At 38.3% G+C, this 19,863-nt stretch overlaps 1 protein-coding gene across 4 annotated transcripts in view; it reads left to right on the top strand.

The window, feature by feature from the left end:
* Positions 1 to 11,886, top strand: part of LOC128733875 (beta-1-syntrophin) — a 423,176-nt gene extending 411,290 nt beyond the window's left edge. For all 4 annotated transcript variants that reach the window (XM_053827723.1, XM_053827722.1, XM_053827721.1 and 1 more), the window contains 2 exons: positions 10,137 to 10,325; positions 10,411 to 11,886. In XM_053827723.1, coding sequence (XP_053683698.1) covers positions 10,137 to 10,325; positions 10,411 to 10,494 — 273 coding nt within the window. In that variant the 3' untranslated portion in view covers positions 10,495 to 11,886. The remainder of the gene's footprint in view (positions 1 to 10,136; positions 10,326 to 10,410) is intronic.
* The last annotated feature ends 7,977 nt before the right edge of the window (positions 11,887 to 19,863 follow it).

The following is a 19,863-nucleotide window of genomic DNA, read 5'->3' as shown; positions in this document are numbered from 1 at the left end:
ATTCATATCACCAATCCATAATCCATTTAAAAAGGTCCTCATCACCTACGTGCGGGATCGGTGCACATGAATACACAAACGTGCCGAAACAAAGCCTTCAGCGTGGATGGATGCCTGGAAGACCTTAAAAAATCCGCTTGGAATTAATGTAAATCGGGCTATGCCGGACATGCTAATATTTCCATTACCACAATGGTGTAGTCGGAACAAATAGTCGCAACAAATCCCTTTCGCTGGCAGCCACACGCAGCAAAATTGGTCGCCTCAATTGAAAAATCCCTTCTCTTCTCCTTCTGCACTGCCTGCCAACCCCGCTCACACTCGGCGGCGGTGGCGGTTCCAGAGTTCACTCAAATGACCCGACCCGACGGCGCCGTTTACGGATAAATGATAAATTCAATTTTAATATTATTAGCCGGGTCCAGAGAAAACAAACCGCCGACCGCCAACATGGCCCCCGATTCCGGTACCTGACCTAACTCGGGCTTCATAATATATTTTTTTTGCAGGTGCAACTAATCGACGTACAACGCCGCTGCCGGAAGCAGCTGGTGACTGACGAGAGCGGGCGGAAATGGTGTTTTACCGGAACACCGGTTTTATGTTACGAAATTCCACAAATTAGTCAACTAAGCTGTTGGGTTTTGGCGCGGCCGGGCCGCCCCGTAAACGAAAGTGTTTTATAGTGGAGTTTTTTTTTAAACCCTTTCGGATTATTATTTTACACGAAACTATTCAATGAAAGGTGACGTTCAATAGCCTTTGTTCAGTTTGAATAGGTTCATTGTTTTTCAATTGATGATAATCGGCCTATTTTTGGCTATTAATCGAGCACAGCTCCAGGGTTCGGTATTTATCGATGGGCTTGATAATTGAAAATATTATTAATATGATAATATCGGGCTTTTATAACAAAATTTGCCCCCAACACCTGGTCTGGTATGAGATTGGGTTTGGAGCTGTACATTTTCGATCGTTTTCAACCAAAAAGTTGGTTAAAAATACTCTTATACCGGTGAAGCACCATCGCCTGAACCTGGAATAAACGTCCTTGCTTGGAACAATACGACTCCACATGTTTGGCTACAGTTTACGGAACATAACTTAACCGACCTCAGCGATCTGTCCATTAGCTCGATTAAACCTGCCCCGATACCACCAACATTCTGATTGTATTTGAAAAGAAAAACGAAGTTTGTGGATTAGTCCCTCGTCGTCCGACAGATAAACCTGTGAACAACGGTCAGACTACAATTTAACACATTGTACAACAGATGGTCCCTATGGCTTCTTCCTCTGCCACAATTAAGCATTTCTAGTCATCGGCCTGCAATCAAGGCGGAGCTGTGTGTGGGAGCGGAGAAAGGGCCTTGTCAGGAACATCAACAACAGACAGACTCGGTTAAAAATTGCATTTGCGTCTACTATCAGAATGTACGTGGTACTCGAATGGATTTATTTCTGGCTGATTTTGGTTACGAGTTCGACGTTATCATATTGACTGAAACCAGACTCGACGACTGCACAAACGGTTTATGTTTCATTGAAGTTACCCGAGTTTGGGTCTTTCATATGTGCTGTGTACATTCCACCCGATCGAAGCTGCGATGTTGATGTAATTTACGCTCATTTTGCCTCTTTCAAAGAGCTGTAACTAATAGGAATAAAGTCCTTTTTGGCGGCAATTATTAACAGCCATTACTTCAATGGAATGGGTGACCATCAATGACAAGGGAGTTGATTTTTTCGAAGATTCTGTTCCGCGCTGAAGTTGAAAATATCCTGTCTCTCCTGCTTAGAGCTTAGCCGGCTGAAACGTGATTGTACTGCAGCGCAAAGGAAACTATAACTTCATAGAATAGCTGGCACTAAGCGTGATTTCAAGCATGCTTGTGCTGCCTGTTGCAGGCTAAACGCTGATCTGTATACATCTCTCGATCTCAGAGTCCGGTGGATTTTGTTAACCTTTACATCCCCGACATCAAAAATGAAGGTAGGGGAAGACGGGGTAAGATGGCCCTCCTAAGCGAATAAATTGCTTGCGTAAAATGTGTACGAAAATTCACCTTTTCTTGTTCCTCACGTGGAAAAGCACTCATTTATCTCCCATTAAAAATTATATAAAGAATTAATTAGTAAATTTTTCCGTGATATTTCATCAATTTTCGAAACGTCTAAAAATTACTCGTTCACAACCAGGCGGGGTAAGAAGGACCACCAAAGGGGTAAGACGGACCATGGCCGAGTAAGGCGGATGGTGGCAGATTTGAAGGTTTCTTTGAGTTGTAAACACAATTTTAAGATTATTAACTAAGTAAGAACAAGTTCTTAAGGGGTTTTTAGGTACATGCAAAAGAAGGTATAGTTTAATTTAAACACCTGATGAAAAAAGGACTACTAGTTCAATTTTGAAAATAAGAGTAGACGTTATTTTACTCCACTGGTTTTCATTTACTCTTTTCTTGGCGTTATTTTTGTTGATTTGTCAGCAGGACGTTTACTTTTTGAATACCCTTAGGTGAAAGCAAAGAACACAACATGTTAAATGAGCCGTTAAGTAAATTAGAATCATCAAATTTTGATTCCATTAGATCCAAATTTACATTGATTGTGTTATTCGAATGGCACTTGTTGGCTTCCTTTGACGTGGGAGGCTCTGTGTTAGACAGGATGATCTCAGATTCAGGAATAATTTTTATTACAGGTGTACTCTATTTCGAAAAAGACACTGATGAAGCCTGCAAGTCGTAAACGAAATGCGTTTCTGTCAGAATAATAAAATAGTTAGTCAAACAGGAAAAAAGTTGGTTTTTTCATTCAATATTTTTAAAATTATTAAGACAATAAACAGAAGAACTTTAGGCAATTTACCATCGTAAAGAGTAGCGTCCTTTGAGGTTCCATAAGTGCTTCTAATAACACTAGTTAACAGCATTTAGGAACTCAGTAAGCTGAAGGTGATTTTTCATGTAAAATTGGTCGCTGAATCCGAAAATGTGGTCAGAAAAATTTAAAGTAGGATAGTTTTTGAGATATGCATTAAAGTTGAAATTTTGCTTAAAGTAAAAAAGTACATGCATATAAACACAAATTTCTCCGGCTGCGGTGCACCAATTTCAAATCTTTTTTTTTCATATTAAAGAGGAGAAAATTTGCTATCGATTAGTTGAACTTCATTTTTCTATAAGAATAATAGTACTGTAGATATTTGAGAATTTGTTCACTACAAAACAAAAAAGAACGCATTTTTTTGGAATAATTTCAACTGTATCAAAGGTTTTATACAAGATTAACACATTTTAAAAATTTCATTTAATGTGGGTCTTAAAAGCCGATAAAAAACAAAGAAATCATGGGGTTAATGATAACAATCGGTTGAAAATTGTAGAAGTTATGACCATTTTACTAAAACAGTAATATTTGCGCATTTGAATATCATGCTCTTGCAAACACCCCCTTACTAAGGTTTTACCCTCTTACTTGTCCACATACCACAAATATACCTCTCTCTGTAGCTATCTTTCCTCTCTTTATTTTTCAAACACACACGCATCAACATTAAGGTCGGAGCAAATTTTCCAATTATGTTTAACTGTATTTTATTATATGTAGAGCAATTTGACTCATGCTTAGGGCTACGGAAATCGAGGATTATTTGTATCCTTGATGTAGTAATAGGATACCAGATGAACCATTACTTTTCAAGAGATGACGCTTTTCTCAAAATTTGTCGGTTATCTATGTTTACCTGCTTTAACAATACCTGATCTAATATTATCTAATTTTCATTACCTGCCTAACTTTAATAAAAACAAACTTTTCCTATACGTCTCCATTGCATCTTACTATCATTCTTCCGTGAGCCCAGGAAGGTGATTTTGATACCGCGCGAGAGCCGGGAGCTGAATATTTTTGCGACATTTCAATTTAAAGAAATTAAATTTCGTGACATTGACGCGATAAACAAAAACAATATTTACCAACTATTTGTTGGTTCAAATGTCAAAGGTTATACCGCCTTTAACGGTGCTGTTGCCAAGCTGAGTAAATTTTTTGTTGCGCAAAATTGGGTTGTTTTCAATATGTACAATGTGCGTTACTAAACAACGACATCTGTTGCATTCAACAGGGAAACATTAACAGTTTCAAGCATATTTTCATACATGACGCATGATGAAACACTAGCGCCAACTTCTGTTATTTAGTTTCAGAAACTAGAGGCGGTATCAAAGTATACAGTCTTCAAACTCTGCTTAATGCTGTCTATGAACAAACGCCAGATGGGTCATAGGGCTCACCAATAGCCCCTTTACATCCAAACAGTAACAAGCATTGTCTCAATTGGCATAACATTTATCGAATTGCTTGTCATGATCTATATAAAAGAACACGCAAATGGAAACGCAGTTTGCAATGAAGCAGTGAAATTAACCGGGGTTGTAAAAATATAGTTTCCACAGGCGTAACAGAGTTTCTGTGGATTATTTTCACGTCTCACGCTCATTTTTCTTACTGTTCTTTCTATTTTCACAATTCTTACTATTAAGAATTCAATCACTCTTCAAGCGTGATCATGAGCATGATATTCAAATGCGCAAATATTACTGTTTTAGTAAAATGGTCATAACTTCTACAATTTTCAACCGATTGTTATCGTTAACCCCATGATTTCTTTGTTTTTCATCGGCCCTTAAGACCTACGTTAAATGAAATTTTTGAAATGCGTTAATCTTGTATAAAACCTTTGATAAAGTTGAAATTATTCCAAAAAAATGCGTTCTTTTTTTGTTTTGTTGTGAACAAATTCTCAAATATCTACAGTACTATTATTCTTACAGAAAAATGCAGAAAAACTAATCGATAGCAAATTTTCTCCTCTTTAATATGGAAAAAAGAGATTTGAAATTGGTGCACCGCAGCCGGAGAAATTGGTTTTTATATGCATGTACTTTTTTTCTTTAAGCAAAATTTCAACTTTAATGCATATCTCAAAAACCATCCTACTTTAAATTTTTCTGACCACATTTTCGGATTCAGCGACCAATTTTACATGAAAAATCACCTTCAGCTTACTGAGTTCACGCTTTTTGTTTTATTTTGTTAACTAGTGTAATTAATTTAATTTTTTCATTCTGGTATCCATGTGCAGTATTAAAACTCGTTTTGGCCTGCTATATAGTTTTTACTATATAGCAGGAGCAGGCTTGCAAGAGCCTCACTCATGTGCTGTATTTGAGGCGAGCATGGCAACGAAACACTTCGTTATTTTTAACCTCATAGTGAGCCTTGAAGTGTTTCAACACGAAGCTCCCGAATCATTGGAAAACTGCACTTCATGAAATATTCCATTTGAAGAGCGCTTGAAGAGCAGCTTTACTACACATTGAGGATTGCTCATTGAAAAATTTCAATGGAATATTTGCTTAAGAAGATACTTCTTTAAATCTTCTTTATTTACGCACAGTTACTTACATTCACTTTTTATGTTTCATAGGAAAGCTATTTTTTTGAAAATCTACACAACACAAAGATTCCGGAACTTATCCATTTCAGTGTGGTGATAACAGAATCGTAATCGATTCATCTGGTTTCCGTAAATCCGGTATTCCGGGAAAGTGTTCCCGGGGAAGGTTTTTTTATGTTTTTGGATATGAAAATCAAATAAAATTATGAAAAGCATTGCTTTGAAATCAAATTGTTTCCTCGGAATGGCCATTCTGCAACGGGTTCCCGTAGGGATCCGTGTGGCGATGGATGTTTTTGGATAGAATACCGACAATATGGATATCGAAATTCATAAAAATACCCCAGACGGTCATTTTCCATTGTTTTGAGACATTTTGATGATTTATGATCGAACTATTGATAATGGTTGATGGTCCCAACGAGTTAGCTTCGGGGTACGATGCTGGCCTTACAAGCCAGTCGTCGAATGTTCGAATCTCGGCTGGGAGCTGCTATAGAGTCAGTAGGATCATTGCACTAGCCCCGTAAATGCCCTGTACTCTAATAGTCGGCTGCGAAGTCTGTCGATAAATAAGGGTCAAGTACTTAACAGGACGTTTATACCCATGGCGTTGCTTATTACTGATTAAAGTCCCTCGGAAATTTATTCCAGAATTGTCCTACCGTGGACAAATCATCAGATAGAGTTAAAACCATGAAAAACGATCTTCAGGGGTAAATTTTAAAATTTGTATACCCTTATTGCCGGTGTTGCCAGCCAAATACTTCTATGGCCGCATGAAGCCCTAAGGGAAACTGTTGCAGAATAGGCATTCCAAGTACCAATAATCATATTGTTCCAAAGCAATGAAAAATTACCTTCCGTTGTAATTTGAAGCATTTTGAAATCCGTTCTGGTTTGAGAAATGAATTGTTACTGTTGTTTTACTCTCCTAAACAGAAATTTTGAAGTTTAAATTTGAAAAATTATTGAAAAATAACATTATTTCCTTAATCTCGGATAAATTTGCCAATACCGGTTTTTATCAAAAGTGTCCAATATCGATCGCTCAACTTCCACCCCTCGTTGTAATTGTCCTTAGATAATTTAGTGATGTTAACATTTTATTGCTAATACTCGCCCACCTCTATGATTAACGTTACTACTGGCCTTACAAGCCAGTCATCGTATGTTCGAATCCCGGGTTTGAGAGGCTATTAGAGTCAAATTATTACAACACTGACGCCGTAATAACCCTGCACTCTAGCAGCTAGATGCAAAATCTGTCGTATAAAAACAGAAGGTTCAGTGTTAAAATAGGAATGTACCACCTAGGTTTTGCTTCTATATCTCTACATGCTCTGGTTTATAGGTCTGACCGTTCTCATCTCATAAACCATTATTTGCTTTTATAGTGAAAACTGATAGGAAAATGATTTCAAAAAATAAATTTAAAAGTAAATTTATAATTAACATTTGTATAAGAAAATCGTAATTTATTGATTTACATTTACATACATCGCACATTTACGATTCCTACCAAAAAAAAAATCTAAGGTGATAAAGCAAACTTGGCATTTTGAACTATGAATATTATAAACATAAACTGTACTAGTCCATAGATCATTCTTGAAAGTTGCTAGTAAAAATTACTTATGGAGTTGTGAACATAATAAGTATATTTGGTAAAATAATGTTGCAGCAGAATTTCACAAAACAACATATAAAAACTATAGCGATAAAACACATAATGTGATGATAAATTTATTCAAATTCAGCTTTTGCTCCCTGAGGATTTTCGAACTTACTGTAAATACTACTCTTCAATCTACCAATTCCGACTCTGTTGTCGCCATGCTAGAAGTAAATATGCTCCTGAATCTTTGGGTACTAAGAGAATTCAAATTGGTCGAAAATTGCCAAAGTTACAAGCATTTTAATTTGTAGTACCAGGGTACTCTTGTCGAGCACATAACGGTTAATTTTGATGAAGGTCATGATTTCAATAAACAAGTTTAAATTTCTCCATCTCATGATTGACAAAGACTTTTATAACTTTTAAGCTTTGTAAATGAACTATGGCTTGATAAAAATGAAAAAGAAGAAGAAAAGATGGCTGAAAAAACAAAATTTTGTCTTCTTTTTCTTTTTTCGCTGGCTATGGCAAAAGTTATAAAAGTCTTTGCCAAGCTACTACCAACAAAACAAAAAAAAGTTTGTTCCAATACGTTGTGTAGTTTCCGAGAAAAAGTTACGTAAAGTTTGAAAACCGTGGTTTTCCAGGAGCGGCGTTTTATTCCGTCAAGGTTGTTCCACGCCGCACTGGACCGCTTATGTGTATGATCATTTTTCGGCCACTTCCCGTGGTCGGATCATTACAAAATTATTATCAAAATAAGCGGAAAAGACTGCAGAATCAAAATCAGAAATAAAAAATCCATGACTTTTTCAAAAAATTTATGTCCCCTTAGTATTAATAAAATTTGTGTACTCAAAAGCTCGACAAGCGGATTATGAAAGTTTCCTCTTCTTTTATCTTTATTCAACTGTTACAATTACAATAAAATTGGGCCACATTCGACGTTTTCACGCATCTTTGATCATAAATAATAATAAAAATCAAATCAGAAAGGTTGTGTTCCAGACATGACCGCGTAGTTGGCGTAGAACTACGTCAGGCTGGTTTTCGCGAAGAAACCTCGAACATTAAAAAAAAATTTACACTATATTGGTATATATGTAGCGTAAAGTGAGAAAAACAAACAATGTAATAATAATATTATCTTGCTGCACCGTATTTATGGTAGGTGAGCATTTTGTGATATTAAAAACGAATATTTGTACCAGTGCCATAATCGGAGTATTTCAGTATAGAAATCTGCCTCACGCATCCAGCTATTAACAAAGTTCTAGGAGAAAACTTAAGTCCTCAAAATAATATGTTATTATTAGCTATTAGCGTTCAAAATCTTTCATTCTTTCGTGACGGTGGCTTGACTCCAAATTTTGGTTGACACCCTGCCGTAAGACGTAATCGATAATCCTACTATGTTATCATGTTGCAATTAATCCTAAAATCCAAATAGCAACTTCGTTAGCTTGCATTTTGCCAGTTTATAACTTTGATATAGTGATCGGAATTAGAAGCAGGAAAAAAATTATGTTCATAATTCCGATCAATCACTTTAATGGAATAAATTCCGCAAATTCAGCTTTTTGTCAGCCAAATTTGATATAGAACGGTTATATATGTTTGTATCTACTTGTTATCATAGAATACCGATGAAGGTAGCACAGAGAACAGACAATTATGTTCATATAAAATATTTCGCAAATGGTGTGTAAGCTTTTAAGCAAGACACTAGCGACATCTCTCTTAGTGTGCGCCAGTTGCCCAATATCCGCATTGCCAAATTTATTATATATTCTTGTCATAATCTACATATTCGAAATACTGGCAACTCTAATATTAGTTACTGTAGCAACCTAGCAGCGGTTGTAGCAACGGATCGATTTTGTTTATGTTATTTGTTGAATACGGCTAAACATTGAAAACAGCGAATTGAACAGCGCAATTCAATGTTTTCTGTTATTTTGGCCGTATTGTGAGTTTTTCAACATTGCATCGTTCCATTTCATCGTTACACGCAGCATGGACCTTCGCGGTGGTACTAAAGTGAACACATACAGAAACACAGTTTCTCCAAAGGATTAAACAGAAATTCTACAATAGTTACTATTGTTGCTAAATGTTTACCTTTATTTCAAGTCCGATATCTTGGGTAAACAATACGTTAGTTGCTGTAGCAACTGTTAAATACAAGTTAAATGCTTTGGTGAAAATATGACGATATCTTTGATGTGTATTGACGCATATTAACAACCAAAGCTCTTTCTATTAGTGATGTGAGCGCTACGTAGCGGAGGCATTACCACATACATTCAAAATGGTGGCTGAGCTTTTACACACGTTGCGAGGCCAAGATGAATGTCTGTTCTCTGTGAAGGTAGTATGTTTCCACGCTGCTATGCTCTTAGCAATTTTGATCGTGCGCTTAGCACTTAGCGCTTAGCTAAGAAAATACATTTTGAATGCGTTTTTTGCTACTGCCTGTCGAATGTAATTTATTTTGAAGTGCATGGTGCCCCAAAGGCAGTCATTTTTCAACAACTGACACATAAACACATAGCACAATAATTAAGCATGCTCATTTATTACAGATTTTGGCTCAATTTTCTAAAAATTGACCATTTAGGTTGAGTGATCGGAATTAGAAGGTGATCGCAATTATGTGCGGTCACGGTACAGGTTGACGTAAATCTATTAAAGTTTGTGCCTACGGATCGACCAAACAAAAATTCGCGTTGGTCCGTGAAAATATAGCGTTTTAAACGATTTAAGAATGTGATAATTTCTTCCATGCTAACTTTTGCTGCGATCGTGATTGAACCTGTCTTGAAGTTGGAAAATCGTGGGAAAAACGTACAGAGAATTTAGACCTTCTTACTTATCAATCAGGTCTTAATTTACCTGACTTTTAAGATAAAGCGTCTGCAATGAAATATATATTACAAAACTAAACTGGTTAAAAATTGCTTAAACTTAAATCCACAAGACCCCAAACTCACCGCCCTCACCAATTTGTATGTAATTTCATACGTCCATCACTTTCTCGTTACCTCATTACAGGGCCGCCCGTGTCAATTAATCGTCCACCTGGATCGGGGCTTCACCCTGCTGGACAGCGCCCTCGGCAGTACGGCAGTCGGCTCGAAACCGCTGTGGTCGTACCCGTTCGATAAGCTCAAAGGATCGGCCGACGACGGCAACAAGTTGCTACTGTTGGACTTTTCCGGCAGCGAGGACGGTGCCGAGATTGTAAGTTTGTTCACAACGCGAAACTGTCCACTTATTGATTGAAATGTTTTTGTTTTGTTTTTGGTTCTGTCTCTCGGCCTTTCAGGAACTGGATATGGAATGCTGTCCGAAACCGGTGGTGTTTGTGCTGCACAATTGCCTGTCAGCTAAGGTTCACTCGCTGGCGTAAAGCAGTTTTACGTGGCGGTAAAGGAAGTATTACTTTTAATCGCAGCAGCAGAAATGAGTAACCGGAACGGAAAAGCAAGTCATCTGTAAATACAACTCTAAAAACCATTGGTTATTTTTAACTAAGAAGATTGTTTGACTGTTTTGTTTGACCATTTTCTCTCGAACGCGTGTTAAAGGTGAGGTTATGTTGTTTGTTACAGTAGTAGTAATCATTTCGTTTAAGCTCTAATAGGAATACAAGCATTGTATTAAACGAACACCACGTTAAGATACACATATAAAAGCACACATAATGTAACACAAAGACACACACACTCACTTTCAAAAGCGTAAAGACGCGATGTAAAAAAATACACATTTTGTAAACTGATTGTGATAGTTGAAACCTTTTAAAAGATCTTATTCCTATTTAGACTCATTGAACTCTTCTTCAATCCGATAAATATAAGGTGACAACTTAGCACAGTCAGTCCAAGAGTCGATTAATCAAATCATCAATCTTGTTGTCCATATCGATAGCAAATTTAGTCAGTCAGTCAGTCAATGCAAACAAAAAAAAAAACAAAGAAAACATTGTAAAAATATACCAAAACGCATCAACATTTTCAAAGTGTTCTACACCCGGGCAGAGAGCGCAAAGTGTTGCAAGGAACGAAACAAACAAGTTGAAAAATTAAACTGAAATCTGTTACGTTAAACAATCTTATTGAAACGGAAAGGACAAGCAAAGAAGATATAACAAAGTTAGCGGAATGAGCAAAGTTAGCTAATGTTAAGTTTTTTTTCTCTACTCGACAAGTATCACACAGAAAGTGAAACAATTAAAAAAAACACCGGCACAGGAAAAAAAATACTCCCAACAGTAAACGAACGAAAGAACGAACGCGAAAGCAAACTTGAGCAGGTATTTCTGATAAACTGGAAAACTTTAATAATGTACACTCCTTTCAGCCGCACCTCTAGGGACGATATGCAGTTGACAGAAAACTACGATAATTAAGGGTTGAGGAAACTTTGCATACTTTGCATGGATAATTTTAAAGCGGAGGATCACTACAATAATAGTTAGGGCGTGTGGAAGGTGTGGATCTCTTCTTACCGCATACCACTCCAGCAGTAGGAGATACTTCCGTATTCTGTGTCCCGTGGAAGAGAAACTAATTTCAAGCAGAAAGAAACATCGTTTCAAAGTGCGAGCCGGACAAGAAAAAAGTTCAACCAACAGCTCAAGGAAGCTTAATATTTGCCTCCTTTCGGTCGGTTCGTCCAACCGGGGAAGTCGACGCGCAGACGACCGGTCTAAAGCTAAAGAGCGCCTGTTATCGTTATCATTATTTTAATTAATTTAATTAACTTCCAATGTGCGCGCACTTTGGGGGGCGGCGCAGACCTGGGCACGCCGCCGCGCTACCGACGACGATGGGGACCGGGGGCCATTCCCAGAGCAAGCGCGCCGGCCGTTTGTATAATTTTGCAATCAACAGTTCGGGAAGTATCGGAAAACTTCCGGGAAGTCTATCGAGCAGATACCGATACCGGTTCGCTCGTTCGCGACCTACTACCTACCATGGAACGGAGGAACTTTTCAGCAACTTAAGACCACCACGGCCTTTCTCCGGGGAAGGTCCCGCGGAAGGACCTGCTCGTAATTAATTGATACTGTTACTGGTAGTTGTTGGACGAAGTTTCCAATCTTTTCATTTATTTTTGGAAACTGTAAATTGTAAGCTTTTAACTTCACTGTAAATTGATTGGCCAAGCAAGGAGGTCAGGGCGTTTGTTCTCGATTCAATTGTGCTGACGTTGTTGATTCTTTTTGGAAGCTAAATTAGGAAATTGTTTTCAGTTCGGAATCTAGGCTTCTCTGGAATGACAATTATTTCGACTCGGTTGAATTTGAAACCACTTTTCCGATTACGCTATCAACAAACGTCATTATACTTGACGGCTCGTACATCACATGACTGCTCAGAATCAAAGCAACCCAATAATATCGAACGCCCACAGATACTTTCTACTGTCAAGATAACGTGCATTTCACAAGTGGAAAACAAAAACCTTCCGCCGGAGGTAAACAAACGGAAGGCCGAAGGTAAAACAATCGTCGTAAATGAAAAATCATATCAGATTTATAGGAAATTTTGTGTAAGATGTACAGAGCGAGTCAGCAGATTGAAAAGTTTTCCAATAATGAAATAAAGTCTGTAAATATAGGAGGAAGTTTATAGCCACTTCGATCCTTCCTTTTTTTCCCATTCACTCACTACACTAGTCGTCGGTATATCTACGAGAGCGGAAGAAATAAACTCGTCCCTGCCCTACACCACATCATTCGTCCTCGTTTCGTAGTAGGCGAAAAAATGAACAGCAAAAAATATGGCTTACTCATCCTGGCGGTGGAACAATAAAACACAAACTCACACGGACAGAGACACACAAACACACACATACATTCACAGACGCTCACTGTAAGCTATAAATGACTGATTCGATAAAATCTCAGAGCAAATAAAGCAAAAATAGCAAACCGGAAAAGCGAACTTTTCGCCTCCGAAAAAAAAACACAAACGAGAAGGAAAAAAACGTTAGAGCAAACATTTTTACCGTGTAACTGAACGAAAAAAAAACACTCTTCTCTTCTTTATCACTTTTAAGCGTCTCTATCAATTTCAACGTCGAATAGTTGGCTACATATAGGAGCTCAGTAGTAAATCGAAAGTGTACACTATACATACATACAAACAAACATATAATTCTCTGCCATCAGCAATCGTTTAGGAGAGAACCGATAGAAAACAAAAACAAAATTCAAAGCAAACCAGCAAGAAAAACCCTTCCACAAACCGGAAACAGATGTGCTATCGCGCAGCCAACCTGCTTATCCTCCCATTCCCTGTCCTTCTCCACCACCTCCCAGTGTGAGTAGTTTTGCTTTTCTTTCGATGATGCGAAACAGAAACTTTACACCTTCCTTTCCGGTCGATAGGTACCTAAAGGATTACACACGCTAACTGCTGCCTGCTGCTGAAAATCAAAAAGGATAAACTTTTACACGAACTTTTGCATACCTAGGTACATACATTAGTGACGTGACCACCGCACCGACGACGACGAAGACGACCGTGATCGGTCAGTCCAGTGTAGCAGCAGCCAGAGCAGCGCGCGCATAAGTGTAACCAAACCCAAACTACCCCTTTCCCTAACCACCCACAACGGAACAGCGCGAACGAAACCGATTAGGGCGTAAAGTTTAGAGTTTTAAAGGGAATGTTTTTCTTTGTCGTTTGCTGACAAAACAAAACAAAACACAGAACCGAAAAAGCACAAAAAGCAAGAACGAAGAAAAAAAACCAGAAATCAAATCACTATCAGCATAAGTGTAGTTTTTCCTCCGTGTAATTTAGGGAAGGTGCGAGAGTGTAACAACGGGGTATGGTCGCTCTTAGTGCTCGGTCGAGCCGAAACTAAAACAAAACACTAAACAGATAAGTACCCATACCATACATACATGCATACCTTTCTTTCCGAATCAATCCGGTACACCACCGGTGTAGGGAAAAGGTAAATTTGCTACCGCCGCCGTCGCCGTCGCCGCCGCTATGGCGGCCGGTAGAATCAGAGCAAAAATCTGGAAGGAAAATAAAAGTCAATAAGTGAAAAATGAAACGAACGAACGGGTTTTAGCTGATTCACTAAATACAGTCCGAAATGGCTATTTAGGAACTGAGAGTTACAACAGGGACTTAACCGGGACTTTAACAAATACAAATGTTATTCAATAATGGTATTCATCTTTAGAGTTATGCTAGTTCAACAGGGGCCAAATTTTCAGATAAGACGGAAAGAGAAAATACGGGAGCTGGAGAAACGGGAACAGAAAAAATGAAAACGGAAGAACGGAACAGACGAAAACGAAAAAAATAGAAAAGGAAAAACAACGGCGACGTCAGGGAGCGAAAAAAAAACAAAAAAAAAGACGAAACGGGACAGAAAATAACAAAAAAATGAGGCGGAAATCTTGATACCAAAAGAAGAACAGCGAAAGAGAAAACGGCGGCATCAAAAGAAAGACGAGAGAAAAAGGATGGGAAACGAGACGAATGGAGAGAGAAACGGGACACAAAAAGAGAAAAAAAAACGTGACAGAAAAAGTAGGAAATCTGCCACTTTTTTGTGACAAGCAAAATAATTGTATTAAAATTGTTCCGTTTTTTCTCCTTTTCTCCTGTTTTCTGTACTTTGGTTTTAGCTTTCACTTTTCATATTATTCCTTCCAGAATAAAGAGAAATATTATTATTTATTCTTTTGCTGTCCCGTACTTCCTTGGAGTATCGATAGAATTAGAGGCAGTAGGTATCCCGCTCCTACTGTTGCAAACGTGACAGAATGGGAGGGAAAACGGAACATGAAAAGAGAAAAAAGTGGAAAAAGAGGCAAAAAAGAGGGGAGTTAACAAAAAAAGTGAAAAGAAAGGAAGAAAAATGAAGGAAAAGAAAGAAAAACGATGACGGAAACGGAGAAACGGACAGAAAAGAAGAAAAAAGAGATAGAAAAGAAGCAAAAGTAAAAGAGAATAGCGAGCACGAGGAATGAAAACAGAAAAAGAAGAAAATCGAGAGAAAAAATGAAAATGGGAAACAAAAAAAACAATATGACAGAAATAGAGTAAATCGAAAAATTAAAGAAGGAGTTGAAAAGGGAAAAAAGACGAGACAAAATTACTAAAAACGAAAAGGAAAAGAGGAAAAACCAGAGAAAATTCTGGATTAAAAAATAGGAGAAACAGAAGAGAAGAGGAAACAGTGGACAGAAAAAGGAAAAACGAGAATAGAGGAAAAAGGAACCCGATAGAGAAAACGTTGAAAACCGGAAAAAGAAGTAAAACGGGGTAAAAATGGAGAAAGATGGGTCAAAAACGGGAAAATCAAGAGGAAAAATAGAAGGCAGAGAGAAAAACTGGAGAGTAAAGGTAACAAAGGAAGCCAAAAACAGAATAAACGTGACAGAAAACAAGGAAAACTGGTGCATCTAAAAGAGGAAAAACGGAACAGACGAAGATAAAAAAAAAGAAAAGAAACAAAAAGAGTTTGAAAAATACTGGAATAATACTAGAAACAAAAAAAGGAAAATTAACAGACGGAAAACGGAAAAGAATACTTTAAAAAAAAACTAGGAAAAAACTAAAGCAAAAACAGGATTGAAATAAGCATAAGCATAGGATACTGCCCGTGTGCTGCTACTCCGTTATTGACCAGGACCGATGAAAATTGCAAAATGATGACTGAAAAAAGCATACTTGGGACAGCACGCTATTCCTCATTGTGCAACCTTATCAGGTCCCTGCATGCTGATCAATACCAACGTCGGGCACGTCCGAATGCGGGTCCTGGTGGGATGGGAAGGAATGTTAGTCCAATACTTGTTGCTGCTAAAGACCAGGGAATCCTCTGCATCTTCACAAGTATTTCGGGAAAGGAATTGTTGTTAGTAGATGGGGGAAGCTAGATGGACAATGTAAGTATGTAAGCACCAGTTATATGAGACTAGCCTGTATATTAGAAAATACAACCATGATTTAATTTATATCGAAAAATACTATGCACATGCGAGATTTACGGGTCGAAAACTACGTGACAACTTGAATTTATTATACCTGAAAATAAAAATCAGGAATAATGAAACGAGCCAGTATAGTCCCTAAGTTGATAAGCATTTCTTCTTACCAACGCAAATATGCAGAGATATAGCGCCTTACACGCTTACTAAAGCAAAAACAGGATTGAAATTAAGAAAAAAGTGGAACTCAAAACGGAGAAAAACGAACCAATGAAACAGGAAATCCGCGGCAGCAAATGGATAAACGATAGGAAAAAGCGAGAAACGGAAGAAAAATGAGAACAAAAGTATAAAGGTCTGTGCTAGGGATATTACGGACGCGTTTACGTAGAACTACGAATGTAGATAACATTCGACAATACGTGACACGTTACAAATGTTCAACGGTTTGTTTCACAAATTTATAATTTCTACTATATTATTAACACAGGGGTCAGTCCCGGCATAGTGGTCAGCATTCACGCCTCTCAGGCTGAGGACTCGGGTTCAAATCCCAACCCCACAGAAGTCACGAATGACATAAGCTGTTAAAGTGACTATAATCTAACAAAAAAAAAATACTATTAACAAATGCCTTGAAATGTCATTTTTATCAATTTGCATAGCATTTGTATCAACTGCTGTTTTCCAGACTTTCCGGTTTCACTAATTAAACCACGGACGGTATTTGTTTACTGGCTTAAGGAACTTTCTCAAAACATATAATAGTCATCGGGCGCGCGACTTTTGGTTACACAAAAATAATAAAGAATTAATCTGCACTAACTTTTACAAGCATTGGTTCGCATTGATTAATTCTTCAAAAATAGCTGAAACTACGCTTCATTATGGCAGATTGATTTAAGTTATATTTTTGGCGATTTTCATACGTTATAGCAATACAGCCAAAAGTATGTCAAGAATTGCAAGCAACTAACTGACGCAGATCTTTGAACGATTCTTTAATTCTCCACTCTGAGAATTGCTACGTCACATCACATGCATGAATATTCCTCGTTTTCTACCTCATTTTCATGCAAGACTTCAGTTTCGAGTATTCAGGCTGGATGTCGTTGCCTAAGCTGTGTCGCCATGAGCCTCTGGGTCTGCCTCTTCTACGATGTGCTTGCGGATTTCAGTCGGGTGCTTCTCTGCACCCTGATCTCGTTCGATCCTTTCCTCAAGATCTGTCCGATCCATTTCCACCTACGCTTTCAAATTTAGCTGCTCCATCGTTAAAGCATTTCAAGGCAATCCTCGACTTTATCTACTGTCAATTACTCCAACTAATATCTCATCCATAACGATGAGAAAAAGAAGCGGTGATAAAATGCAGTTCTGTCTCACGCCAGCAGTAACCTTTATAGGGTCGGACAAGACGCCGTCGTGCAAAATCTTGCACGAAAACGCCTCGTACTGAGCCGCGATGAGCTGGACTAGGTTATCTAGAGCTCCTCTACGCCTAAGTGCGCCTAAGAGGTTTTCGTGATTGAGTCGGTCAATAAAAACTTTTTAGGGACTTTGACCATGAGTAATACAACCCAAGTAACAATTTTGAGTTTTAGTACGTTCTACTAGTGGTTTTTATGACCAATTCCATAAAACTGCTAATAAAACTAAGAGCTCCACCAGAACTTTCTGATGACCGCTATAAAACTGCCTTCCAGCCAAGTGGCCCACTCTTCAGATGGTTTTCATAACCTCTATAAGAATCAGGTCATAAGCTGAAGTAATCTTATCACGTTCTGCTGAAAGCAGCAATAAAATCGATTGTGCTTTTCGCTGCTTGACAGCTACCGCCATAATTTAATAAAGCTTTTCGCTGCAAAGCTATAAAGCATACAGCTTGCTCTGTTGTAAAGCTAAATAAGTTCGCTAACTTTGTTAAGGGGGCATAGTACTTTTTCAATTTTTAAAACCCGAAATTTTTTTTATTAATTATTTCGAAAGATTTACATTTTGACCATATGTGTTTGAAGTACCTAGTTTGGGTGAATTCCTAAAATTGACAAACTTATAGCTATTTGTACAGCGCATGTCTGGAGCGATTACACAGCGAATAAAAACTTCAACGCCGTTTTTCTCGAAACCAGGTTTTGGAAGTCGGTACCATAAATATCTCAAGAACAGCTCTAGCAATTCTCATGATTCTTTTGTTGTTTCAAAGCCAACAAAATTATCTAGTGTTTGACCCATCCTTTTTTGATATTGCAGTTTTTGTGTTTTTTAGAAATGTATAAAGACTAAAACATTACTTTCATGTTTCAATGTCCGCTATTTTGTTATGCGGCCGAATTTTAATAAAGGGATGAGTCAAACCCGATATAATTTAATATACTTTCATGTCGTTTTGGAATTTTTCAATTCGGATAAGCCCCCTAGCGCCAATCCGTGGTACCGCAATTCATGTTTTTTTTTTGAATGACTGTTTTCAAGGAGCCGTAGGGGAAAGGAGAAGAGGTTCCCATGTGTAAACAAAATTGTAAATATTTATATAAAATGCAATGTTTTGAATGCAAAAACCCCGATTCGGTTTGCCTTTCGGGATTTCGGGCCGAGATTCTCACACAGCACTGGATCCCATCCATCGCCTAGAAATGATAAGTCTAGTAAGCTTACCCGGAAAGCCGTTTTCGTCCAGAATTTTCCATAGCTCTTGTCGGCTTACCCTATCATATGCGGCTTTGAAATCGATGAACAGGTCATGCGAGTGGACTTGGAACTTGCGATACTTCTTGAGGATTTCCCAGAGGGTGAAGATTTGGTTGTAGACCGACCCTCCATTAAGCAGACCTGATAACTTCCCACAAATCTATTGGATAGAGAGATTCGATGGCAGATAACTTGGGACAGCACTTTGTAGACAGCATTCAGGATAGTTAGTGATCGCTCGGTAGTTCTCACAATCCAGCTTATCGCCTTTCTTGAAGATATCCATCCTTTTCCGCTGCATAGTTGTTCTTCAGCTGCTGGATGGGTTCTTTACCTTCTCTTATCTATTGGGGTGACACATCTTCGTTGTTTTGCTATACCACTGAGGTCACTTCCTCCACTATCATGGGATCCCGCCTGCACGCCATTCAGGTGCGCATCGTAGTGCTGCTTCCATTGCCAGATTCGTTGAGTCTCTGATAGAACTTCCGTATGTCGTGAAAGCGGTACAGCTGCTCGAGTTCTTCGCACTCCTTCTCCTCCTGGTGGCGCTTTTTCTCCTGGAAGAGTCGGGTTTGCTATCTCCGCTTCTGTTTGTATCGCTCCATATTCTGACGGATGGCTCCAAGAAAGTATTTGTACCCGCGTTACGTTCTTCTCAGCCTCGCTGAGAATTCCTCGTCGGGTTCGAAAACAGACATTGATGAAGTCGTAGGCGAAATACGTAGCTGTCGCGAATAAATATACATAGTAGAATTTAACTGGAAAGTTTTCTTTTTTATTTGATTTTAGATTTCTCGTCAAACCATTCGTTACGCCGATTCGGTGCCACACGGCGTAGGACGTTCTCCGCTACGCGGTTAATGGCTATTTTTACAGTGATCCTTAAGAGGGGCTTTATCCAGCTCGCCCTTTCCCGGCAGTCCAGCTTCGAGAGATAATGCGTAGCTTTCGTCGACATTCGATTGCTTCATTCGCATTAGATTATACCGTGGCGGGCGCTGAAATCGTATGTTGTTCACAACAGATAGTTTTTGACGTATCCTTACTATCACTCACTAGGTAGTGATCCGAAGGTGTATGCAGAAGAATTTTGCCAGCAAAGACAGATACAATGGA

The sequence above is a fragment of the Sabethes cyaneus genome, chromosome 2 (assembly GCF_943734655.1).
Source record: "Sabethes cyaneus chromosome 2, idSabCyanKW18_F2, whole genome shotgun sequence".
Lineage (NCBI taxonomy): Eukaryota > Metazoa > Arthropoda > Insecta > Diptera > Culicidae > Sabethes > Sabethes cyaneus.
This window is presented reverse-complemented; position numbering and strand designations above follow the sequence as displayed.